Source organism: Pleurodeles waltl, chromosome 10 (assembly GCF_031143425.1).
Source record: "Pleurodeles waltl isolate 20211129_DDA chromosome 10, aPleWal1.hap1.20221129, whole genome shotgun sequence".
NCBI lineage: Eukaryota > Metazoa > Chordata > Amphibia > Caudata > Salamandridae > Pleurodeles > Pleurodeles waltl.
The window spans coordinates 118302962-118330527 of NC_090449.1; the positions used below are offsets into that span (position 1 = coordinate 118302962).

At 46.1% G+C, this 27566-nt stretch overlaps 1 protein-coding gene across 1 annotated transcript in view; it reads left to right on the forward strand.

Moving 5' to 3' along the window:
* EIF3B (eukaryotic translation initiation factor 3 subunit B) overlaps positions 1–27566 on the forward strand; it is a 196498-nt gene that overhangs the window by 94173 nt on the left and 74759 nt on the right. Inside the window, exons 10-11 of the mRNA XM_069209942.1 lie at positions 1607–1817; positions 1927–1999. Of these exons, the coding sequence (XP_069066043.1) occupies positions 1607–1817; positions 1927–1999 (284 nt within the window). The remainder of the gene's footprint in view (positions 1–1606; positions 1818–1926; positions 2000–27566) is intronic.

Consider the following 27566-nt stretch of genomic DNA (forward strand, 5'->3'; position numbering starts at 1 on the left):
TTTTGGCAGCAAGTCCAGGAGAGATAATGAGAAAAACAAGGAGGAGTCACTGGCCAATCAGGACAGCCCCTAAGGTGTCCTGAGCTGAGGTGACTCTGACTTTTAGAAATCCACTATCTTGATTTTGGATGATTCCCCCAATAAGAATAGGGATGTGCCCCCCTCCCCTCAGGGAGGAGGCACAAAGAGGGTGTAGCCACCCTCAAGGACACCCCTTGACCCAAACTTGAACCCCGTAGGTGGTTTACTTACCTGCAAAAACGAACTAACTCTTACTCCCCCCAGGAACTGTTGAAAAATGCACTGTCTACTTTTAAAATAGCTATATGTGATTTATTTGAAAAGTGTATATGCTATTTTGATTATTCAAAGTTCCTAAAGTACCTACCTCCAATACCTTTCATTTGAAGTATTACATGTAAAATTTGAACCTGTGGTTCTTAAAATAAACTAAGAAAATATATTTTTCTATACAAAAACCTATTGGCCTGGAATTGTCTGAGTGTGTGTTCCTCATTTATTGCCTGTGTGTGTACAACAAATGCTTAACACTACTCCTTTGATAAGCCTACTGCTCGACCACACTACCACAAAATAGAGCATTAGTATTATCTCTTTTTGCCACTATCTTACCTCTAAGGGGAACCCTTGGACTCTGTGCATACTATTCCTTACTTTGAAATAGTGCATACAGAGCCAACTTCCTACAACCACCTACGGGGTTCAAGTTTGGGTCCAAGGTAGCCCACCGTTGGGGGTTCAGAGCGACCCCAAAGTTACCACAACAGCAGCTCAGGGCTGGTCAGGTGCAGAGGTCAAAGTGGTGCCCAAAACTCATAGGCTTCAATGGTAGAAGGGGGTGTCCCGGTTCCAGTCTGCCAGCAGGTAAGTACCCGCATCTTCGGAGGGCAGACCAGGGGGGTTTTGTAGGTTACCTGGGGGGGGGGACACAAGTCCACACAGAAAGTACACCCTCAGCAGCACGGGGGCGGGCGGGCGCAGTGTGCAAACAATCGTCGGGTTTGTAATTGAAATCAATGGGAGACCAAGGGGTCTCTTCAGCGATGCAGGCAAGGGGGAAGGTGCCCAGGGTAGTGTGGTTTGCATTTGCAAGCTGACCTATTCCAGTGTTTGTGAATGTGACTATATCCATGTTGTAGTACTAGCATTAGAAGTAACTATTGTTATTGTCTCCTCCAGAAGCTGTAGGGTTTAGGCCGTACATTTTACATTGATGCACGATTCTGTAGCAATCACAGACACCAACTTTAGAGCTATAAAGATTGGTCGACATTAAGCACACTACTACTGAGACTACATAAATAGCATCTGAATGTTTTGATGTCAGTGTTGTTTTGCATTAGAGATGGAATGATCTTGTGTGCTTAAATGCTCAATATGCTGTCCTCACTTTTTACTTGCAGTTCTCTCATTACTGATTTTTTTTTATTTTTTATTTGGTCTTTTGAACAGGTTACCCTTTTGAATTATAGATGAAGTCCTTTATTGCCTGCAATATTAAAATATTTTAATGATCAACGCTTTGAGCACAATTCTACACTAGTCATAACTATTTTATGACTATTTACACTCTTTGTTTTCCAAGGGACTTTTCGTGGTCTCCAGGCGGAAATATAATAGCATTTTGGGTCCCTGAAGACAAAGACATCCCAGCAAGAGTAACGTTGATGCAGCTGCCATCTAGGCAAGAAATTAGAGTGCGGAATCTGTTTAATGTGGTAGATTGCAAGCTTCAGTGGCAAAAGAATGGTGATTACTTGTGTGTCAAGGTTGATCGGACACCCAAAGGGACTCAGGTAAGTTTCCTTTCTAAAATTATGTTAATACTTGTTTATGGAAATCAGTTTTCTTTGCAAATGAGTTCTTAGACATGAGTCTAAAAGTAGAATTACTCCCTTTCTTTAGGGCGTTGTTACCAACTTTGAGATCTTCAGAATGAGAGAAAAGCAGGTTCCAGTTGATGTGGTGGAAATGAAAGGTACGCTTTATACAACATAAAATAACATTTGAATACAATGAAACTTCCTCATTAAATCACCTAAAAATGGTGTACAGCGTTTTCACTTACATACGTTTCTTTCTTTGAACTTTGCGAAAAAGTTTATAAAAGTCCTTTGATGGCTGTATTGGATGCTAAATAGCCACTTAAAAAATTGTAGTTCTGTACTGGAAATTACATCCTCCTCCATCCAAAGGTTTTGCTTTGATTGACTCTACTTTCGTTAAAGGTGTAAATAGAATAGTTGTAATCTGTAAACTACACAATCAGTTTTTAATGAGCTCATTGAAGTTGCTAATATTTCACACATTTCCTAAACAATGCATATTGACTTCATATATTTACAAATAATTACGTGTTAATTGACCAGACATTGAATTCAAGATAAGTAGTTATATTGGTGACTATCCTCTATTCTTTGTCCTGGGCTAAAAGGTGTTAAGCATTCTGGTTTTAAAGTATTCCTTTACAACTCGGGGCGGTGTATATGGTAAATATTTGTAGATGAATTGACTCTTCTTTCCAGTTGTATAAGTTTGCTCCTGTCAAGATGTTTATATGTTAAAATCCCAACTCTTGAGGGTTCTTTAGTAAAAGCTGGGATTTACTTTGTAGATATTTGTTCGATGGCATCTGTCGCTGTAGATACGCATGTTCTGCAATAGCTCGCCATCTGGTGTTGGGCCGGAGTGTTACAAGTTGTTTTTCTTCGAAGAAGTCTTTCGAGTCACGGGACCGAGTGACTCCTCCTTTTGTCTCCATTGCGCATGGGCGTCGACTCCATCTTCGATTGTTTTTTTTCCGCCATCGGGTTCGGACGTGTTCCTGTCGCTCCGAGTTTCGGAACGGAAAATTAGCTAATTTCGGAAGATTTTCGCCGGTATTGTTGCGTTCGGGATCGGCGTACTTAGATTCCACACCGCATCGAAGATCGAAGAGCTCCGGTGCCCTTCGGGGTAGTTTTTTCGATCCCCCGTCGGGGCCTGGTCGGCCCGACCGCGTGCTGAAGAACGCCGATGGAATGGACCCCGTTCCGTTTCTGCCCCAAATGCCACAATAAATACCCCTATACAGACCAACACTTGGTCTGTAACCTGTGCCTGTCACCTGAGCACAGTGAAGACACCTGTGAGGCCTGTCGTGCGTTCCGGTCCCGAAAGACACTCCGAGACCGTCGAGCCAGAAGACTTCAGATGGCGTCCGCGCCGACAGCCCACCGAGAGTTCGAGGAGCAGGAAGAGGAAGGTACCTTCTCGATCCAAGAATCGGACTCCGAAGGATTCGACGATACACAAACCGTGAGTAAGACGTCGAAAACCACACAGAAAAACATTTACAAGGCCCAGGGGACGCCACTGCCATCCGGCCATGGCTCCACCCATAAATTCGGTGACCGACCGTCGGCACCGAAAAAGGCCCAAACAGCGCCGAGGTCGTCCGACTCCGGTCGAGACACCGGCACGCAGCCTTCTCGGGACCGAGAAAGTGCTGGAGACAAGCCTCGACACCGAGATACCGGTGTGGACACGGCTCGACGCCGAGACAGCGGCACCGAAGAAGATCGACGCCGAGAGGTTTCAGCCCCGAAAAAGAAAAAAGTCACCTCGGAGCCGAAAAAACACGCAGACAGGGTTTCGATGCCGAAACAAACTGCAAGCGACCCAGCTTCAGGCTCTTATACAGAAGAGCACTCGCTAACCTCCCAGATGCAAAAGCATAGGTTTGAGGAAGAGCTACAAGCAACTGATGTGGACCATACGCAAAAGCGTATCTTCATACAGCAGGGGACAGGAAAGATAAGCACCCTTCCCCCCATTAGGAGAAAGAGAAGGTTGGAGTTCCAGACTGAACGGACACCACAACCAAAAGTGGTGAAAAGAGTTACCCCACCACCCTCTCCTCCACCTGTGATTAACGTCTCACCAGCACAAACTCCTTCACATTCCCCAGCTCACACCACCATGAGCCAGGGTGACCAAGATCAAGACGCATGGGACCTATACGACGCCCCAGTGTCAGATAACAGTCCGGAGGCATACCCTACGAAGCCATCTCCACCAGAAGACAGCACCGCGTATTCTCAAGTGGTGGCTAGAGCAGCACAATTTCACAACGTAAGCCTCCACTCAGAACAGGTCGAGGATGATTTTTTATTCAACACACTCTCCTCCACCCACAGCTCATACCAAAGCCTGCCTATGCTCCCTGGTATGCTCCGGCACGCGAAAGAAATCTTTAAGGAGCCGGTCAAAAGTAGGGCAATCCCACCAAGGGTGGAAAAAAAGTATAAGGCGCCTCCTACAGACCCGGTTTTCATCACTACACAGCTGCCACCAGACTCTGTCGTTGTAGGAGCAGCTAGGAAAAGGGCCAACTCCCACACATCTGGAGATGCACCACCCCCAGATAAAGAAAGCCGCAAGTTCGATGCAGCTGGTAAAAGAGTCGCAGCACAAGCTGCAAACCAGTGGCGCATCGCGAACTCCCAGGCACTACTTGCGCGCTATGACAGAGCCCACTGGGATGAGATGCAACATCTCATTGAACATCTGCCCAAGGACTTACAAAATAGGGCAAAACAAGTGGTTGAGGAGGGACAGACCATTTCCAACAACCAGATCCGCTCCTCCATGGACGCTGCAGATACAGCTGCATGGACAATTAATACATCTGTAACTATCAGAAGGCATGCATGGCTCCGAACGTCTGGATTTAAACCAGAGATTCAACAAGCAGTTCTCAATATGCCTTTTAATGAAAAAGAACTGTTCGGTCCAGAAGTGGACACAGCGATTGAGAAACTCAAAAAAGATACGGACACTGCCAAAGCCATGGGCGCACTCTACTCCCCGCAGAGCAGAGGGAATTACAGCACATTCCGTAAAACGCCCTTTCGAGGGGGGTTTCGGGGTCAAAGCACACAAGCCAGCACCTCACAAGCAACACCGTCCAGTTACCAGGGACAGTATAGAGGAGGTTTTCGGGGACAATATAGAGGAGGGCAATTCCCTAGAAATAGAGGAAGATTTCAGAGCCCCAAAACCCCTACTACTAAACAGTGACTCACATGTCACTCACCCCCTCCACACAACACCAGTGGGGGGAAGAATAAGTCATTATTACAAAGCATGGGAGGAAATCACTACAGACACTTGGGTTCTAGCAATTATCCAACATGGTTATTGCATAGAATTTCTACAATTCCCTCCAAACATACCACCAAAAGCACAAAATTTGACAACACACCATTCCAATCTCCTGGAGATAGAAGTGCAGGCACTATTGCAAAACAATGCAATCGAATTAGTGCCAAACACACAAATAAACACAGGAGTTTACTCACTGTTCTTTCTGATACCAAAGAAGGACAAAACGCCGAGACCAATCCTAGACCTCAGAGTAGTGAACACTTTCATCAAATCAGACCACTTTCACATGGTCACACTACAAGAAGTATTGCCATTGCTAAAACTACACGACTACATGGCAACTTTAGACCTCAAGGATGCTTATTTCCATATACCAATACACCCATCGCACAGGAAATACCTAAGGTTTGTATTCAAAGGAATACATTACCAATTCAAGGTACTGCCTTTCGGATTAACAACCGCACCAAGAGTCTTTACCAAATGCCTAGCGGTAGTCGCTGCACACATAAGAAGGCAGCAAATACATGTGTTCCCATATCTAGACGACTGGCTAATCAAGGCCCATTCGTTAATACAGTGCTCAAATCACACAAACCATATCATACAAACCCTCTTCAAACTAGGGTTCACCGTCAATTTCACAAAATCCAAAATTCTGCCGCGCAAGGTACAACAATACCTGGGAGCCATAATAGACACATCAAAAGGAGTAGCCACTCCAAGTCCACAAAGAATTCGAAATTTCAACACCATCATACAACGCATGTATCCAACACAACGGATACACGCAAAGATGGTACTACAACTCCTAGGCATGATGTCTTCATGCATAGCCATTGTCCCAAACGCAAGACTGCACATGAGGCCCTTACAACAGTGCCTAGCATCACAATGGTCACAAGCACAGGGTCACCTTCTAGATCTGGTGTTAATAGACCGCCAAACTTACCTCTCGCTTCTATGGTGGAACAACATAAATTTAAACAAAGGGCGGCCTTTCCAAGACCCAGTGCCACAATACGTAATAACAGATGCTTCCATGACAGGGTGGGGAGCACACCTCGATCAACACAGCATACAAGGACAATGGAACGTACATCAAACAAAACTGCATATAAATCACCTAGAACTTCTAGCAGTTTTTCAAGCACTAAAAGCTTTCCAACCAATAATAGTTCACAAATACATTCTCGTCAAAACAGACAACATGACAACAATGTATTATCTAAACAAGCAGGGGGGGACGCACTCCACGCAGTTAAGCCTGCTAGCACAAAAGATTTGGCGTTGGGCAATTCACAACCAAATTCGCCTAATAGCACAATTTATACCAGGGATCCAAAATCAACTCGCAGACAATCTCTCTCGAGATCACCAACAGGTCCACGAATGGGAAATTCACCCCCAAATTCTAAACACTTATTTCAAACTCTGGGGAACGCCTCAGATAGACTTGTTTGCGACAAGGGAGAACGCAAAATGCCAAAACTTCGCATCCAGATACCCACACGAACAATCCCAAGGCAATGCCCTATGGATGAACTGGTCAGGGATATTTGCTTACGCTTTTCCTCCTCTCCCTCTCCTTCCTTACCTGGTAAACAAACTCAGTCAAAGCAAACTCAAACTCATATTGATAGCACCAACTTGGGCAAGGCAACCCTGGTACACAACGCTACTAGACCTATCAGTAGTACCCTGCATCAAATTGCCCAACAGGCCAGATCTGTTGACACAGCACAACCAAAAGATCAGACACCCAGATCCAGCATCGCTGAATCTAGCAATCTGGCTCCTGAAATCCTAGAATTCGGGCACTTACAACTTACCCAAGAATGTATGGAAGTCATAAAACAAGCCAGAAGGCCATCCACCAGGCACTGCTATGCAAGTAAATGGAAGAGGTTTGTCTGCTACTGCCATATTAATCAAATACAACCATTACACACAACTCCAGAACATGTAGTGGGTTACTTGCTTCACTTACGAAAATCTAACCTGGCTTTCTCTTCCATTAAAATACACCTTGCAGCAATATCTGCATACCTGCAGACTACCTATTCAACTTCCCTATATAAGATACCAGTCATTAAAGCATTCATGGAGGGCCTTAGGAGAATTATACCACCAAGAACACCACCTGTTCCTTCATGGAACCTAAATGTTGTCCTAACTAGACTTATGGGTCCACCTTTTGAACCCATGCACTCCTGCGACATACAGTTCCTAACCTGGAAGGTGGCATTTCTCATCGCCATTACTTCCCTAAGAAGAGTAAGCGAGATTCAGGCGTTTACAATACAGGAACCTTTTATACAACTACACAAGAATAAGGTCGTCCTAAGGACCAATCCTAAATTTTTGCCAAAGGTTATTTCACCGTTCCATCTAAATCAAACAGTGGAACTTCCAGTGTTCTTTCCACAGCCAGATACCGTAGCTGAAAGGGCACTACATACATTAGATGTCAAAAGAGCATTGATGTATTACATTGACAGAACAAAGAACATCAGAAAGACTAAACAACTATTTATTGCATTTCAAAAACCTCATGCAGGAAACCCAATATCAAAACAAGGTATAGCCAGATGGATAGTTAAATGCATCCAAATCTGCTACCTTAAAGCTAAACGACAGCTGCCCATTACACCAAGGGCACACTCAACCAGAAAGAAAGGTGCTACCATGGCCTTTCTAGGAAACATCCCAATGCAAGAAATATGTAAGGCAGCCACATGGTCTACGCCTCACACATTCACCAAGCACTACTGTGTAGACGTGTTATCCGCACAACAAGCCACAGTAGGTCAAGCCGTATTAAGAACATTATTTCAAACTACTTCCACTCCTACAGGCTGATCCACCGCTTTTGGGGAGATAACTGCTTACTAGTCTATGCAGAACATGCGTATCTACAGCGACAGATGCCATCTGTAAAGAAATGGCTCCCTGTTGCAGTTACCCCCCACTTTTTGCCTGATACTGATGCTGACTTGACTGAGAAGTGTGCTGGGACCCTGCTAACCAGGCCCCAGCACCAGTGTTCCTTCACCTAAAATGTACCATTGTATCCACAATTGGCACACCCTGGCATTCAGATAAGTCCCTTGTAACTGGTACTTCTAGTACCAAGGGCCCTGATACCAAGGAAGGTCTCTAAGGGCTGCAGCATGTCTTATGCCACCCTAGAGACCCCTCACTCAGCACAGACACACTGCTTACAAGCCTGTGTGTGCTAGTGAGAACAAAATGAGTAAGTCGACATGGCACTCCCCTCAGGGTGCCATGCCAGCCTCTCACTGCCTATGCAGTATAGGTAAGACACCCCTCTAGCAGGCCTTACAGCCCTAAGGCAGGGTGCACTATACCATAGGTGAGGGTACCAGTGCATGAGCACTGTGCCCCTACAGTGTCTAAACAAAACCTTAGACATTGTAAGTGCAGGGTAGCCATAAGAGTATATGGTCTGGGAGTTTGTCAAACACGAACTCCACAGCACCATAATGGCTACACTGAAAACTGGGAAGTTTGGTATCAAACTTCTCAGCACAATAAATGCACACTGATGCCAGTGTACATTTTATTGTAAAATACACCACAGAGGGCACCTTAGAGGTGCCCCCTGAAACTTAACCAACTAGCTGTGTAGGCTGACTGGTTCCAGCAGCCTGCCACACTAGAGACATGTTGCTGGCCCCATGGGGAGAGTGCCTTTGTCACTCTGAGGCCAGTAACAAAGCCTGCACTGGGTGGAGATGCTAACACCTCCCCCAGGCAGGAACTGTGACACCTGGCGGTGAGCCTCAAAGGCTCCCCCCTTTGTCACAGCCCAGCAGGGCACTCCAGCTTAGTGGAGTTGCCCGCCCCCTCCGGCCACGGCCCCCACTTTTGGCGGCCAGGCTGGAGGGAACAAAGAAAGCAACAAGGAGGAGTCACTGGCCAGTCAGGACAGCCCCTAAGGTGTCCTGAGCTGAGGTGACTCTGACTTTTAGAAATCCTCCATCTTGCAGATGGAGGATTCCCCCAATAGGGTTAGGATTGTGACCCCCTCCCCTTGGGAGGAGGCACAAAGAGGGTGTACCCACCCTCAGGGCTAGTAGCCATTGGCTACTAACCCCCCAGACCTAAACACGCCCTTAAATTTAGTATTTAAGGGCTACCCTGAACCCTAGAAAATTAGATTCCTGCAACTACAAGAAGAAGGACTGCCTAGCTGAAAACCCCTGCAGAGGAAGACCAGAAGACGACAACTGCCTTGGCTCCAGAAACTCACCGGCCTGTCTCCTGCCTTCCAAAGATCCTGCTCCAGCGACGCCTTCCAAAGGGACCAGCGACCTCGACATCCTCTGAGGACTGCCCCTGCTTCGAAAAGACAAGAAACTCCCGAGGACAGCGGACCTGCTCCAAGAAAAGCTGCAACTTTGTTTCCAGCAGCTTTAAAGAACCCTGCAAGCTCCCCGCAAGAAGCGTGAGACTTGCAACACTGCACCCGGCGACCCCGATTCGGCTGGTGGCGATCCAACACCTCAGGAGGGACCCCAGGACTACTCTAAGACTGTGTACAAAAACCTGTCCCCCCTGAGCCCCCACAGCGCCGCCTGCAGAGGGAATCCCGAGGCTTCCCCTGACCGCGACTCTTTGAATCCTAAGTCCCGACACCTGGGAGAGACCCTGCACCCGCAGCCCCCAGGACCTGAAGGACCGGACTTTCACTGGAGAAGTGACCCCCAGGAGTCCCTCTCCCTTGCCCAAGTGGAGGTTTCCCCGAGGAACCCCCCCCTTGCCTGCCTGCAGCGCTGAAGAGATCCCTAGATCTCCCATTGACTTCCATTACAAACCCGACGCTTGTTTCTACACTGCACCCGGCCGCCCCCGCGCTGCTGAGGGTGAAATTTCTGTGTGGGCTTGTGTCCCCCCCGGTGCCCTACAAAACCCCCCTGGTCTGCCCTCCGAAGACGCGGGTACTTACCTGCAAGCAGACCGGAACCGGGGCACCCCCTTCTCTCCATTCTAGCCTATGTGTTTTGGGCACCACTTTGAACTCTGCACCTGACCGGCCCTGAGCTGCTGGTGTGGTGACTTTGGGGTTGCTCTGAACCCCCAACGGTGGGCTACCTTGGACCGAGAACTGAACCCTGTAAGTGTCTTACTTACCTGGTAAAACTAACAAAAACTTACCTCCCCCAGGAACTGTGAAAATTGCACTAAGTGTCCACTTTTAAAACAGCTATTTGTCAATAACTTGAAAAGTATACATGCAATTTTTATGATTTAAAGTTCCTAAAGTACTTACCTGCAATACCTTTCAAATGAGATATTACATGTAGAATTTGAACCTGTGGTTCTTAAAATAAACTAAGAAAATATATTTTTCTATAACAAAACCTATTGGCCTGGATTTGTCTCTGAGTGTGTGTTCCTCATTTATTGCCTGTGTGTATGTACAACAAATGCTTAACACTACTCCTTTGATAAGCCTACTGCTCGACCACACTACCACAAAATAGAGCATTAGTATTATCTCTTTTTGCCACTATCTTACCTCTAAGGGGAACCCTTGGACTCTGTGCATACTATTCCTTACTTTGAAATAGTGCATACAGAGCCAACTTCCTACACCATCGAACTGAAAATGTCACTTACCCAGTGTACATCTGTTCGTGGCATCAGTCGCAGTAGATTCGCATGTGCCCACCCGCCTCCCCGGGAGCCTGTAGCAGTTTGGAAGTTACCTTCAATTATTTATATATGTATCATCTCAACCTTAAATAGGTGCATACTTAGTCACTCCATTGCATGGGCACTATTACTACAATTCAACTCCTACCTCACCCTCTGCGGGGGAAAAACAATCGAAGATGGAGTCGACGCCCATGCGCAATTGAGACAAAAGGAGGAGTCACTCGGTCCCGTGACTCGAAAGACTTCTTCGAAGAAAAACAACTTGTAACACTCCGGCCCAACACCAGATGGCGAGCTATTGCAGAACATGCGAATCTACTGCGACTGATGCCACAAACAGATGTACACTGGGTAAGTGACATTTTCATTCTGTTGTGCATGTGTAATTAGCAGACTTGAAGTTCCTGGCAGACTTTCCCTTTGAGTAGTAGAATGTGTAATAAAGGTGCTGTTACATTCTACGAATCCTGACAAAGCCGGAAAGCACAGAGTCGCACTTTAAACACTATTCATACTTTACCCACTATGTTATAAAATGAGGCACATTGTCTGCAGTTTTTATATAATGCTAATACATCACTTATCTATAATTCTATAATATTCTTGTGCTTTGTGAATCACTTCTGGCTGTGCATCATTCTGCCATTTATTGGTTGGGTCTGAAATGTCTCTAGGTTTTTTCCCCCCTCTTGGCAGTGTTGACCTATGAAACATAGGGCACTAACATGAGGGACGCGATCCCACCAAGAACAATGCACATCAGGCAGAAGAATCACGAAATGAACGTCTGGGATGGAGCATCCCCCCTTTAGAACACAGAAGGATACCCACTAAGGTTGTAACCTCCAGCTACCAAAGAACCACAACTGAGAGGGCTGTGGCACATGAAGAGTTTCAGCCCAAGACCCTGAAGCTGAATCAAAGGTGGGCTCATTATGCCATGACACAGACACAGAAAAAAGCGCTTAAGGACCTCTGGCTGTCCAGCGATGAACAGAAGACCAAGGAAACTGAGGTAGCAGAGGGAGAGGCTTACTTCATTCTCGGTTGTTGAAATGGAGAAAGAGAAAGCGCTGAGAATTATGCCAAAATAAGTCCACTAACAAGGTAATAGCACAAGCGCAGTGGAGTAATGCCAGAGCATTCAGACCCAAACTCCTCGAACGCTACCCCAAAAACAATCCCAGTAGTGATCAAGGAGAAGCAAAAGAAAATCCACTATCTAGGTTGAAGAACACCATTGGTGATAGACCCTTAAGGCTGGCCTCTATTTGCAACACAAGGGAATGCAAATTGCCAAAACTTTGAGTCCTGGTACCTGCAGCAGTGGTCGCATTTCCTTTCGATAGTCTACTCATGGAAATCTGAATACACTTTTCCCCCAATTCCTGTAGTGTTAAACGGATGCAGACAGGTATCCATGACGTTGGTTCTCATTGCCCCTCTTTAGGCCAAGCAAACATGGTTCTTGTATCTGGTGGAGGGATGTTTGACGGAATACTGAACGTCGTTATAACAAATGGAACCGTTATAACGATAATGCCTTTACAACAAAAGACTTTTACAATGCTATTTATTACAACGAAAGCCTCTACCACGAAATCTAAATATATAACAAGTAAGTATAAACCCTTTATATATACACGCACACACACACTTTTTTTGGTTACCACTGCCCAGTCCATACCTTAAAATGGCTTCCCTTTTCACTTGCAATATCAATCAATAGAATCACTTAATGACAATTGTGGTACAGCAAATGCTGAGCCACCAGTGTTGGCAACTAGCTATTTATGTAGTGTACCAACTTAAGAAGACATTATGCAGATAGTCCAGGTGACCTTTGTTGGTTTACAGGGGTTAAAATAATAATCCCAAAAGCTATCTTTTGTGGTAGTGCGGGCGAGGAGTTAGGCTTATCAGAGGATAGTGTTAAGCATTTATTGCACAGACAGAGCCAGTAAGCGGGACACATACTCTCGATAAAGAAATCTGACACCAACATCCCTTGTCAGCAGGTCGATGTCCAGGCTGGACACACAACATGCCTTGAAGCTTGCAAGGATTGGGGCTGGGAGGCTCGGAGAAGGCTCTGCATCTTGTGACTAATTCAAGCAGCCGGGCAGACCTGGATTCTCATTACCCTCCTCCTGGCGAGTTGCCAGGAGGAGGGTAATGGTTGATGAACTTGGTTGGCAAAGTACTGGACAGAACTCCAATGGTTTGTGGAAGTTTGGTAGGCGAAGGATGAGTCGTTTCTTGCAGTTGTTGGGAGAGTAGCAGCCATGAAGGCTTTGGCTCCAATTTCAGTGTTGGTCTACAGTTCTTGCATTGTTTGCTCTGCTTTGTTTTTCTTCTGCTCCCAAGTAGACCCATCTGATTTCCTGGTGTCCGGGGGACCCGTAAATATTGAATTCAGGGGCCGTTTAGGGGAGTTGTAGGATAGTAGCCAATGGGCCCTGTATATTACCACTTCCTGTGGGATGTGGGCATATTCCTGACCCAGAGTTCCTAGTTTCACCAAAAACAAGATGGTGGAACCCTTCCTTGCCGTCCACTTCAGGTAACCCACCTTAGGGGTGTGACTAGCCTGGAAGTGAAGCACACCACCTGAATAACTTAATGTTCGATGGCATCTGCCGCTGTAGATACACATGTTGTGCATAGCCCGCCATCTGGTGTTGGGTCGGAGTGTTACAAGTTGTTTTTCTTCGAAGAAGTCTTTCGAGTCACGGGACCGAGGGACTCCTCCTCCTTGTCTCCATTGCGCATGGGCGTCGACTCCATCTTCGATTGTTTGTTTTCTTTCCGCCATCGGGTTCGGACGTGTTCCTTTCGCTCCGGGTTTCGGAACGGAAAGTTAGCTAAATATCGGAAAAATTACGTCGGTATTGTTGCGTTCGGGATCGGCTTAAATAGAATCGACACCGAATCGAAGAGTGAAGAGCTCCGGTACCCTTCGTGGTAGTTTTCGATCCCCCGTCGGGGCCTGGTCGGCCCGACCGCGTGTAAAACAACGCTGATGGAACGGACCCCGTTCCGTTTCTGTCCTAAATGCCACAACAAATACCCGTATACAGACCAACATTTGGTCTGTAACCTGTGCCTGTCGCCTGAGCACAGTGAAGAGACTTGCGAGGCTTGTCGTGCGTTCCGGTCCCGAAAAACACTCCGTGACCGTCGAGCCAGAAGACTGCAGATGGCGTCCACGCGACAGCTCACCGAGAGTTCGAAGAACAAGAGGAAGAAGAAACCTTCTCGATCCATGAATCGGACTCCGAGGAATTCGACGACCAAAGAACTGTGAGTAAGACGTCGAAGCCAGCACACAAGAAAAGTGACAAGGCCCAGGGGACGCCACTGCCAACAGGCCATGGCTCGACCCATAAATTCGGTGACCCACCATCGGCACCGAAAAAGGCCGAAATAGTGCCGAGATCGTCCGACTCCGGTCGAGACACCGGCACGCAGCCTTCTCGGGACAGAGAAAGTGCTGTTGAAAAAGATCGACGCCGAGATATCGGAGCCGAAACTGCTCGACGCAGAGACAGCGGCACCGAGGAAGATCGACGCCGAGCGGGTTCGACTCCGAAAAAGAAGAAGGTCACCTCGGAGCCGAAAAAGAGTACAGACAGGGTTTCGGTGCCAAAACGACCCGCAACCGACCCAACTACCGGTTCTTATTCAGAGGAGCAATCACTGTCCTCTCATATGCGAAAGCATAGATTTGAGGAAGAGTTGCAATCCACCGAAGTGGACCACACTCAGAAACGTATTTTTATACAGGAAGGAACAGGGAAAATAAGCACCCTTCCCCCTATTAGGAGAAAAAGGAGACTGGAGTTTTAGTCAGACCAAGCACCACAAACAAAAATGGTGAAAAAGGTAACTCCGCCACCCTCTCCTCCACCTGTAACTAACGTTTCACCGGCTCAAACTCCATCACATTCCCCGGCTCACACCACCATGAGCCAAGGTGACCAAGACGCTTGGGACTTATACGACGCCCCAGTGTCGGACAACAGTCCAGAGGCGTATCCTACAAAGCCCTCACCACCGGAAGATAGCACAGCATATTCACAAGTGGTGGCTAGAGCAGCAGAGTTCCACAACGTGTCCCTACACTCGGAACCAGTCGAAGATGACTTCTTATTCAACACCCTCTCCTCCACCCATAGCTCCTACCAATGCCTGCCTATGCTCCCAGGAATGCTTCGGCACGCAAAGGAAATCTTCAAGGAGCCGGTCAAGAGTTGAGCAATAACACCAAGGGTGGAAAAGAAATATAAAGCACCTCCCACAGACCCTGTTTTCATCACCTCACAGCTGCCACCAGATTCCGTCGTAGTAGGAGCAGCTCGCAAGAGAGCCAACTCCCACACATCTGGGGATGCACCACCCCCAGATAAAGAGAGCCGCAAGTTCGATGCAGCCGGAAAGAGAGTCGCAGTACAAGCTGCAAACCAGTGGCGCATCGCTAACTCTCAAGCACTACTTGCGCGCTATGACAGAGCCCATTGGGACGAGATGCAACACCTCATTGAGCACCTACCCAAAGAGCTACAAAAAAGGGCGAAACAGGTGGTTGAGGAAGGACAGAACATATCTAATAATCAGATACGCTCCTCTATGGATGCAGCGGACTCAGCTGCAAGAACAATTAACACATCTGTGACTATAAGAAGGCACGCATGGCTACGAACGTCTGGTTTTAAACCAGAGATACAGCAGGCAGTGCTCAATATGCCATTCAATGAGAAACAACTGTTCGGACCAGAAGTGGACACGGCAATTGAGAAACTCAAAAAGGACACTGACACTGCTAAAGCCATGGGCGCACTCTACCCCCGCAGAGCAGAGGCACTTACGGCACCTTCTGCAAAACAACCTTTAGAGGGGGGTTTCGGGGTCAGGCCACACAAGCCAGCACCTCACAGGCAACACCGTCCAGCTACCAGGGACAGTACCAAAGGGGAGGCTTTCGGGGCCAATACAGAGGACAATTCCCTAGGAATAGGGGAAAATTTCAAAGCCCCAAAACCCCTACAACCAAACAGTGACTCACATGTCACTCATCCCCTCCACACAACACCAGTGGGGGGAAGAATAGGTCAGTATTACCAAGCATGGGAGGAAATAACTACAGACACTTGGGTCTTAGCAATTATCCAACATGGTTATTGCATAGAATTTCTACAAATCCCTCCAAACATACCACCAAAAGCACAGAATTTATCAAAACAACATTCAGACCTTCTGGAAATAGAAGTTCAAGCATTATTGCAAAAGAACGCAATAGAACTAGTACCAAAGACTCAAATAAACACAGGAGTTTATTCACTGTACTTCCTAATACCAAAAAAGGACAAAACACTGAGACCAATCCTAGACCTCAGAACACTAAACACCTACATCAAATCAGAACACTTTCACATAGTCACGCTACAAGAAGTGTTACCATTGCTAAAGCAACAGGACGTATTTCCACATACCAATACATCAGTCGCCCAGGAAATACCTCAGGTTTGTATTCAAAGGAATACATTACCAATTCAAAGTATTGCCGTTTGGTTTAACAACCGCACCAAGAGTATTTACAAAATGTCTAGCAGTAGTGGCTGCACACATCAGAAGGCAGCAAATACACGTATTCCCGTATCTAGACGACTGGCTAATCAAGACCAACTCACTGACAAGGTGCTCACACCACACAAATCAGGTCATACAAAACCTCTACAAACTCTGTTTCACCATCAACTATGCAAAATCACACATTCTGCCGTGCAAAGTACAACAATACCTAGGAGCCATAATAGACACAACAAAAGGGTTAGCCACTCCAAGTCCACAAAGAATTCAAAATTTCAACAAAATCATACAACGCGTGTATCCAACACAAAGAATACAGGCAAAAATGATATTACAACTCCTAGGCATGATGTCCTCATGCATAGCCATTGTCCCGAACGCAAGACTGCACAAGACAACAGTGCCTAGCATCACAATGGTCACAAGCACAGGGTCACCTTCTAGATCTGGTGTTGATAGACCGCCAAACATACCTCTCGCTTCTATGGTGGAACAGTATAAATTTAAACAAAGGGCGGCCTTTCCAAGACCCAGTGCCACAATACGTAATAACAACAGATGCTTCCATGACGGGGTGGGGAGCACACCTCGATCAACACAGCATACAAGGACAATGGGACGTACATCAAACAAAACTGCACATAAATCACCTAGAACTGCTAGCAGTTTTTCTAGCACTAAAAGTATTCCAACCAATCATAACTCACAAATACATTCTTGTCAAAACAGACAACATGACAACAATGTATGATCTAAACAAACAGGGGGACACACACTCAACGCAGCTGAGCCTTCTAGCACAAAAGATATGGCGATGGGCAATTCACAACCACATTCGCCTAATAGCACAGTTTATTCCAGGGATCCAGAATCAACTTGCAGACAATCTCTCTCGATCACCAACAAGTCCACGAATGGGAAATTCACCCCCAAATTCTAAACACTTACTTCAAACTCTGGGGAACACCTCAAATAGACTTATTTGCAACAAAAGAGAACGCAAAATGGCAAAACTTTGCATCCAGATACCCACACAGGCAGTCCCAAGGCAATGCTCTATGGATGAACTGGTCAGGGATATTTGCATACGCTTTTCCCCCTCTCCCTCTCCTTCCATATCTAGTAAACAAATTGAGTCAAAACAAACTCACTCATACTGATAGCACCAACATGGGCAAGGCAGCCCTGGTACATAACACTGCTAGATCTATCGGTAGTACCCCACATCAAATTGCCCAACAGGCCAGATCTGTTAACACAACACAAACAGCAGATCAGGCATCCGGATCCAGCATCGCTCAATCTAGCAATCTGGCTCCTGAAATCCTAGAATTCGGACACTTAGACCTTCCCCAAGAATGTATGGAAGTCATAAAGCAAGCAAGAAGACCATCCACTAGGCACTGCTATGCAAGCAAGTGGAAAAGGTTTGTTTGCTACTGCCATCATAATCAAATCCAACCATTACACGCATCTCCAAAGGATGTAGTGGGTTACTTGCTACACTTACAAAAATCAAACCTAGCTTTCTCTTCCATTAAAATACACCTTGCGGCAATATCTGCATACCTGCAGATTACCTATTCAAATTCACTATTCAAGATACCGGTCATTAAAGCATTTATGGAAGGCCTTAGAAGAATTATACCACCAAGGACGCCACCCGTTCCTTCATGGAACCTCAATGTTGTCTTAACAAGACTCATGGGTCCACCTTTTGAACCCATGCACTCTTGCGAAATACAATTCCTAATCTGGAAAGTTGCATTTCTCATCGCCATCACATCTCTATGGAGAGTAAGCGAAATTCAAGCGTTTACAATACAAGAACCTTTTATCCAACTACACAAAAATAAAGTAGTCCTAAGGACCAATCCAAAATTTTTACCAAAGGTTATTTCACCGTTCCACCTAAATCAAACTGTAGAACTACCAGTGTTCTTTCCACAGCCGGATTCCGTAGCTGAGAGGGCACTACATACATTAGATGTCAAAAGAGCACTAATGTACTACATTGACAGAACAAAAAACATCAGAAAGACTAAGCAGCTATTTATTGCATTCCAAAAACCTCATGCAGGAAACCCAATATCAAAACAAGGTATAGCCAGATGGATAGTTAAGTGCATCCAAATCTGCTACCTTAAAGCAAAAAGACAGCTGCCCATTACACCAAGGGCACACTCAACCAGAAAAAAAGGCGCTACCATGGCCTTTCTAGGAAATATTCCAATGCACGAAATATGTAAGGCAGCCACATGGTCTACGCCTCACACGTTCACCAAGCACTACTGTGTAGACGTGCTATCCGCACAACAATCCACAGTAGGTCAAGCCGTGTTAAGAACCTTATTTCAAACTACTTCCACTCCTACAGGCTGAACCACCGCTTTTGGGGAGATAACTGCTTACTAGTCTATGCACAACATGTGTATCTACAGCGACAGATGCAATCGAACTGAAAATGTCACTTACCAGTGTACATCTGTTCGTGGCATCAGTCTCTGAAGATTCACATGTGCCCACCCGCCTCTCCGGGAGCCTGTAGCCGTTCGGAAGTTAGCTTGTACATTTGTAAATATATTATTTAAACCTTAAATAGGTACATACTTATTCACTCCATTGCATGGGCACTATTACTACAACACAACTCCTACCTCACCCTCTGCGGGGAAAACAATCGAAGATGGAGTCGACGCCCATGCGCAATGGAGACAAGGAGGAGGAGTCCCTCGGTCCCGTGACTCGAAAGACTTCTTCGAAGAAAAACAACTTGTAACACTCCGACCCAACACCAGATGGCGGGCTATGCACATGTGAATCTTCAGCGACTGATGCCACGAACAGATGTACAATGGTAAGTGACATTTTCATTACCACCTGCTCTGATATCAAATGGGCCTCAAGGCTGGGGTGTTCCCCAGGACTGGGGTAAACAAGGGACGCATATCAAAAGCAGCAAGGGCTTTAATGCACCGGGCTCTGATCTGTTAAATTGCTAGCCATCCTGCTGGAGAAGGCATGGTTTGTCCTCATAGCATTTGCTCTCACCATCGGGTGGTCAGAAACTCATCTGTGGTGGCGAGCTGGTCGATACTAGTCAGACAGAACACTAAGACTAATAGGTGTTCAGGGGCACCTCTAAGGTGCTGTTGGAAAGTGGGTTATTGGTAGTGGTAAGTATGAACCCACCACTGGCAATAAGGCCACCAACCAAATATTGGTTCAGTAAAGGTCTCAGGAAATTAGCCCCTTGCTTAACCCTTGGTAGGTGTAACTGAGCAGAGCAGGCAGGCCTAACTTGGGAAACGAGTGTAAATCATTCAAAAACACCAGTACAGTAAATAAGTGAGAGACAACACATAATAAAAGTCCCACACCAATTTATAAAAATAGTTTAGAATTTTATGAGTAAATAAACTCAAAAATGACAAAAATCACATGAAGGGACCTGGAGATAAACATTTTTAAAGAATAAACCCTTTCTAGTGCATACAGACACAAAGCGCCAACTTAACTAAATTCTCCAAACTTCAGGAGGTGTTTACTGCAGGTACACAGGATCCAATACACAAATCCAATGGTCTAGAATCTCCTGGATGGTTCTTGGAAAGTTGGACCACAGTTCCCAAATTGCACCTTTCCAAATCCTTAGAAGTCCACTGGATGCACGACAGGCTGGGTACTCTTGCTGGAAATGATGCAGGTGAAGCACTGTTAGCCCGTAGCTGCAGGGAGTCCACTCCTGAGTCCTTCTTGAAGCAAGGCACCATTCTCAGGGCTGTAGTACCAGATTGTGCAACATGTGCAGTTCATTTAGAACTACCAACCAGAGGTGCAGATCCAGATTCCAGCAGGACAGTCCTTTTTCCTCTTGTAGTTTCAGGTAGCAGGTCTGCGAGGCTATGCACCTCTCACATATGTATTCCCAGCTCCTGGACATCAGTGAGGGGTCACCCTGGCCAATAGAATACAGAGTGACACCCAGAATCATGACCACTTCCTCCAAAGTGTGGAATCTTCCTGTCCTAGAAGGCATTGTTTGTCCAAAATCCACGATAGCTGAAATATCAGCAGAGCAGTAACAGCTGACCCCCAGTGTGGGTCATTTCCATAGCTCTCCTCCTAATATCTGCGGATTCCTTCCTTAAGCATGTTATCTGGCGGGGAGGGGGCAGAAGGTGGGGGTTAGGTAAGGTAATCTGTCATTCCCGCCTGTCCTGCTCTCCTTTGAGGCTGTATGTTTTATTAACCCTCCCCCTGCTCTGGCATTCCTGTGTAGCCCTAGAGCTGCCCTTCACCAGATAGGCTCTCACCTGGGCAGCCACTTATCACTTAATCAAGCAGCTCTGCTTATCCTCTTAGCACTGACCAATCAGAGGGGACCTTCAGAAGGCTTGATTTTGGCTTACAGAAAGAAAAGCCTTAACTTATATTCTGAACAGGTTGTGATAAATTCAACAATGTCAAATTGTTTGATTTATCAAAAATCTTTTAAGTCCTTGAATCACTTTCCCTCTTTCCTTGCTATATTTACAATAAAATACAATATTGCAATGATAGCCTATGGAGCCCAATATCAAAATGATTAGTTTTTCCCTCATCAGGGTTTATAAAACATCTTTTATAAGGCCCCTGCTTATAGTTGCATGACCACCCACCCCTGGGATACCTAGGGGAGGCCCTGGGGGTAAGTAATATGTTAAAATAAGGTAGAACGTCACATTTAAAGTGCCCACAGCACCAAAATCGAATTAGGACACCATTTCCATTTAAATGTAGTCTGCAGAGTTAGGCTGATTAAAAAATATATGTTCGGTGGCATGTGTAGCTGCAGATACACATGCTGTGCATAGTCCGCCGTCTGGTGTTGGGTCGGAGTGTTACAAGTTGTTTTTCTTCAAAGAAGTCTTTTCGAGTCACGAGACCGAGGGACTCCTCCTCCTTTGTTTCCATTGCGCATGGGCGTCGACTCCATCTTAGATTGTTTTTTTTCCGCCATCGGGTTCGGACGTGTTCCTTTTTTGCTCCGTGTTTCGGGACGGAAAGATAGTCATAACTTCGGAAAACTACGTCGGTATTGTTTCGTTCGGTATCGGGTTAGATTAGAATCGACACCGAATCCTGAAGAGCTCCGGTAGCCCTTCAGGGTAATTTCGATCCCCCGTTCGGGGCCTGGTCGGCCCGACCGCGTGCAACATCGAGACTGATGGAACGGACCCCGTTCCGATTCTGTCCTTAATGCCACAGTAAATATCCCTATACAGACCAGCATTTGGTCTGTAACTGGTGCCTGTCACCCGAGCACAAGGAAGAAACGTGTGAGGCCTGTCGAGCGTTTCGGTCGAGAAAAACGCTCCGTGACCGAAGAGCCAGACGGTTGCAGATGGCGTCCACGCCGACAGGACAACGAGGGTTCGAGGAACAGGGAGAAGAAGAAGAAGCCTTCTCCATCCATGAATCGGACTCTGAAGAATTCGACGTCGAAGAAACCGTGAGTAAGACGTCGAAGCAAGCACCACACGGGAAAACAGACAAAGCCCAGGGGACGCCACTGCCAACAGGCCATGGCTCAACCCATAAAGTAGGTGACCGTCCATCGGCACCGAAAAAAGGCGAACTGGTGCCGAGGTCGTCCGACTCGGGTCGCGACACAGGCACGCAGCAATCTCGGGACCGAGAAAGTGCTGCAGAAAAGGGTCGACACCGAGACAGCACCACCGAGACTGCTCGGCACAGAGACAGCGGCACCGAAGATGGTCGACGCCGAGAAAGTTCGACACCGAAAAAGAGAAAAATCTCGTCGGAGCCGAAAACAACAAAAGACACGGTTTCGGTGCCTAAACGACCAGCAACTGAACCGACAGCCAGTTCGTACTCAGAGGAACAATCACTGTCCTCCCAAATGCGCAAATACAGGTTTGAGGAAGATTTACAAACCACAGATGTAGACCACACCCAAAAGCGGATCTTCATACAAAGTGGTACAGGGAAGATCAGCACTCTTCCCCCAATCAGGAGGAAAAGGAAACTCTATTTCCAACCACAAGAAAAGACACCACAAGCAAAAGTGGTAAAGAAGGTAACTCCACCACCCTCTCCACCACTGGTAACTCATACATCACCGGCACAGACTCCGTCACATTCACCAGCTCATACCACTATGAGCCAAGATGACCAGGATGCGTGGGATCTCTATGACGCCCCAGTATCAGACAATAGCCCTGAGTCGTACCCTACTAAGCCCTCACCACCTGAAGACAGTACAGCGTATGCACAGGTGGTAGCTAGGGCAGCAGAGTTCCATAACGTGTCTTTACACTCAGAGCCTGTCGAGGATGACTTCCTTTTCAACACCCTCTCCTCCACCCATAGCAATTATCAAAGCCTCCCTATGCTCCCGGGAATGCTAAGGCACGCTAAACAGATCTTTAAAGAACCTGTCAAAAGCAGAGCAATAACTCCAAGGGTGGAGAAGAAATATAAAGCACCGCCCACGGACCCTGCTTTTATCACATCACAACTGCCACCAGATTCAGTTGTCGTAGGAGCAGCTCGTAAAAGAGCCAACTCGCACACATCAGGCGACGCACCACCTCCAGACAAGGAGAGCCGCAAGTTCGACGCAGCTGGGAAAAGGGTTGCAGTACAAGCTGCAAACCAGTGGCGCATCGCTAACTCGCAGGCGCTCCTAGCGCGATATGACAGAGCCCATTGGGACGAGATGCAGCATCTCATCGAGCATCTACCCAAAGAATTCCAGAAACGGGCAAAACAAGTGGTTGAGGAGGGACAAAATATCTCCAACAACCAAATACGTTCCTCTATGGATGCAGCGGATACAGCTGCAAGAACAATAAATACCGCGGTAACCATAAGGAGGCACGCATGGTTGCGCACATCCGGCTTCAAACCCGAGATGCAACAGGCAGTGCTCAATATGCCGTTCAATGAACAACAATTGTTTGGACCCGAAGTGGACACGGCAATTGAAAAATTGAAAAAAGATACTGACACAGCTAAGGCCATGGGCGCACTCTATTCCCCGCAGGGCAGAGGCACTTTTGGCACGTTTCGCAAAACAACCTTCAGAGGGGGGTTTTGAGGTCAAACCACACAAGCTAGTACCTCACAAACAACACCGTCTACCTACCAGGGACAGTACCAAAGGGGAGGCTTTCGGGGCCAATACAGAGGGGGACAATTCCCTAGAAACCGGGGAAAATTTCAGGGTCCCAAGACCCCACCAACCAAACAGTGACTCACAAGTCACTCAACCCCTTCACACAACACCAGTGGGGGGAAGACTAAGCCAGTTCTACAAATTTTGGGAGGAGATAACAACAGACACTTGGGTCTTAGCAATTATCCGGCATGGTTATTGCATAGAATTTCTCCAACTCCCTCCAAACGTCCCACCAAAAACACAGAATATGTCAAAACAGCATTTAGACCTTCTACAACTAGAAGTTCAAGCATTACTGCAAAAAGACGCAATAGAATTAGTACCAGGTCCACAAAAGAACACAGGAGTTTACTCACTGTACTTTCTAATACCAAAAAAAGCCAAAACATGGAGACCAATCTTAGATCTCAGAACACTAAACACCTACATCAAATCGGAACACTTTCACATTGTCACGCTACAGGACGTATTACCACTTTTGAGACAACAAGACTACATGACAACCTTGGATCTAAAAGACGCGTATTTCCACATACCGATACATCCCTCGCACAGGAAATACCTAAGGTTCGTATTCAAGGGAATACATTACCAATTCAAAGTGTTGCCGTTCGGTATAACAACCGCACCGAGAGTCTTTACAAAATGTCTAGCAGTAGTAGCTGCACATATCAGAAGGCAGCAAATACACGTGTTCCCCTACCTAGACGATTGGCTAATCAAGACCAACTCCCTAACAAAGTGTTCACACCACACAGATTATGTCATACGAACCCTCTACAAACTAGGGTTCTCCATCAACTATTCAAAGTCACACATTCTGCTGTGCCAAACACAGCAATACTTGGGAGCGACAATCAACACAACAAAAGGGATAGCCACTCCAAGTCCACAAAGGGTTCAAAATTTTTACAAAGTCATACAAGCCATGTATCCACACAAAAAATACATGCAAAGATGGTGTTAAAACTCCTAGGCATGATGTCCTCATGCATAGCCATTGTCCCAAACGCAAGATTGCACATGAGGCCCTTACAACAGTGCCTAGCATCACAATGGTCACATGCACAGGGTCACCTTCTAGATCTGGTGTTGATAGACCGCCAAACATACATCTCGCTTCTATGGTGGAACAGTATAAATTTAAACAAAGTGCGGCCTTTCCAAGTCCCAGTGCCACAATACGTGATAACTACAGATGCTTCCATGACAGGGTGGAGAGCACACCTCAATCAACACAGCATCCAAGGACAATGGGATGTACATCAAAGAAGGTTTCATATAAATCACCTCGAATTGTTAGCAGTATTCCTAGCGTTGAAAGCATTTCAACCCATCATAATCCACAAATACATTCTTGTAAAAACAGACAACATGACAACAATGTATTATCTAAACAAACAGGGGGGAACACACTCGACACAGCTGTGTCTCCTAGCACAAAGGAAATGGCAGTGGGCAATTCACAACCACATTCTCCTAATAGCACAGTTTATTCCAGGGCTCCAGAACCAGCTAGCAGACAATCTCTCTCGGGATCACCAACAAGTACACGAATGGGAGATTCGCCCCCTAATTCTAAAATCTTACTTCCAAATTTGGGGAACACCTCAAATAGACCTATTTGCAACAAAAGAGAACGCAAAATGCCAAAACTTCGCATCCAGGTACCCACACCAGCAGTCTCAAGGCAATGCTCTATGGATGAATTGGTCAGGGATATTTGCGTACGCTTTTCCCCCCTCTCCCTCTTCTTCCATATCTAGTAAACAGATTGAGTCAAAACAAACTCAAACTCATACTAATAGCACCTACATGGGCAAGACAACCTTGGTATACAACACTGCTACCCAACAGACCAGATCTGTTAACACAGCACAAACAACAGATCAGGCATCCAAACCCAGCATCGCTGAATCTAGCAATTTGGCTCCTGAAATCCTAGAATTTGGACACTTAAACCTCACACAAGAATGTATGGAGGTCATAAAACAAGCTAGAAGGCCATCCACTAGACACTGCTATGCAAGTAAATGGAAAAGATTTGTTTGCTACTGCCATAATAATCAAGTTCAACCATTACATGCATCTCCAACGGATATAGTAGGATACTTACTACATTTGCAGAAATCAAATCTGGCCTTCTCTTCCATAAAGATACATCTCGCAGCAATATCTGCATACCTGCAGATTACTCATTTAACTTCACTGTTTAGAATACCTGTCATTAAAGCATTTATGGAAGGCCTAAAAAGAATTATACCACCAAGAACACCACCTGTTCCTTCATGGAACCTCAACATTGTCTTAAGACTCATGGGTCCACCTTTCGAACCCATGCATTCTTGCGAAATACAATACCTAACGTGGAAAGTTGCATTTCTCATTGCCATTGCATCTCTAAGAAGAGTAAGTGAAATTCAGGCGTTTACTATACAGGAACCATTTATTCAAATACACAAAAATAAGGTAGTTCTAAGAACCAATCCAAAATTCTTACCAAAAGTTATCTCACCGTTTCACTTAAATCAAACAGTAGAACTACCAGTGTTCTTTCCACAGCCAGACTCAATAGCTGAATGGGCACTACATACATTAGACATCAAAAGAGCACTAATGTACGACATTGACAGAACAAAACTAATTAGGAAAACAAAACAACTATTTATTGCATTTCAAAAACCTCATACAGGAAACCCAATATCAAAACAAGGTATAGCCAGATGGATAGTTAAGTGCATCCAAACCTGCTACCTTAAAGCAAAGAGAGAGCTGCCTATTACACCAAAGGCACACTCAACCAGAAAGAAAGGCGCTACCATGGCCTTCCTAGGAAATATTCCAATGAACGAAATATGTAAGACAGCAACATGGTCTACGCCTCCCACATTTACTAAGCACTACTGTGTAGACGTGCTATCTGCACAACAAGCCACAGTAGGTCAAGCTGTACTAAGAACTTTATTTCAAACTACTTCCACTCCCACAGGCTGAACCACCGCTTTTGGGGAGATAACTGCTTACTTGTCTATGCACAGCATGTGTATCTGCAGCTACACATGCCACCGAACGGAAAATGTCACTTACCCAGTGTACATCTGTTCGTGGCATTAGTCGCTGCAGATTCACATGCGCCCACCCGCCTCCCCAGGAGCCTGTAGCCGTTTGGAAGTAATCTCCAACATTTGTACATTTGTAAATATATTACCTTAACCTTTATTTTGTACATACTTATTCATTCCATTACATGGGCACTATTACTAACATACACAACTCCTACCTCACCCTCTGCGGGGAAAACAATCTTAAGATGGAGTCGACGCCCATGCGCAATGGAAACAAAGGAGGAGGAGTCCCTCGGTCTCGTGACTCGAAAAGACTTCTTCGAAGAAAAACAACTTGTAACACTCCGACCCAACACCAGACGGCGGACTATGCACAGCATGTGAATCTGCAGCGACTAATGCCACGAACAGATGTACACTGGGTAAGTGACATTTTCCATATAGAAAGCCTCTAGCAGTGCCCACAAGCAAATGGCAGCAACTCCATGCCACATTATGTGCTAGTTTCTTATAGATAGTTGGCACCCCCTTGCCATATTATTTACTAGGGACTTGTAGGGGCTGTCATGCAAATGGTGTGAATTTAACCTTTTAACGACAGGCTGCCACGCAGGCCTTCATTTAAAAAGACAAAGCACACAGCAGTGCACACATGCAAGTACGGAAATTCTGCTGGGCATGTAATCCCCTTGCTCTCTTATATACTATGGGCTTAAAGGCAGATTGTACCCCCTTCCTCTACTATATACTAGGGACTCACAGGTTCTGTCAGGCCAGTTGGAAGGGTACCCTAAAACCTAGTGTACTCCACTATATGTGCGTGTTTTAACATAGCACTGGCCTGGGTCTGACTAACAGAACCCAGGGCACAG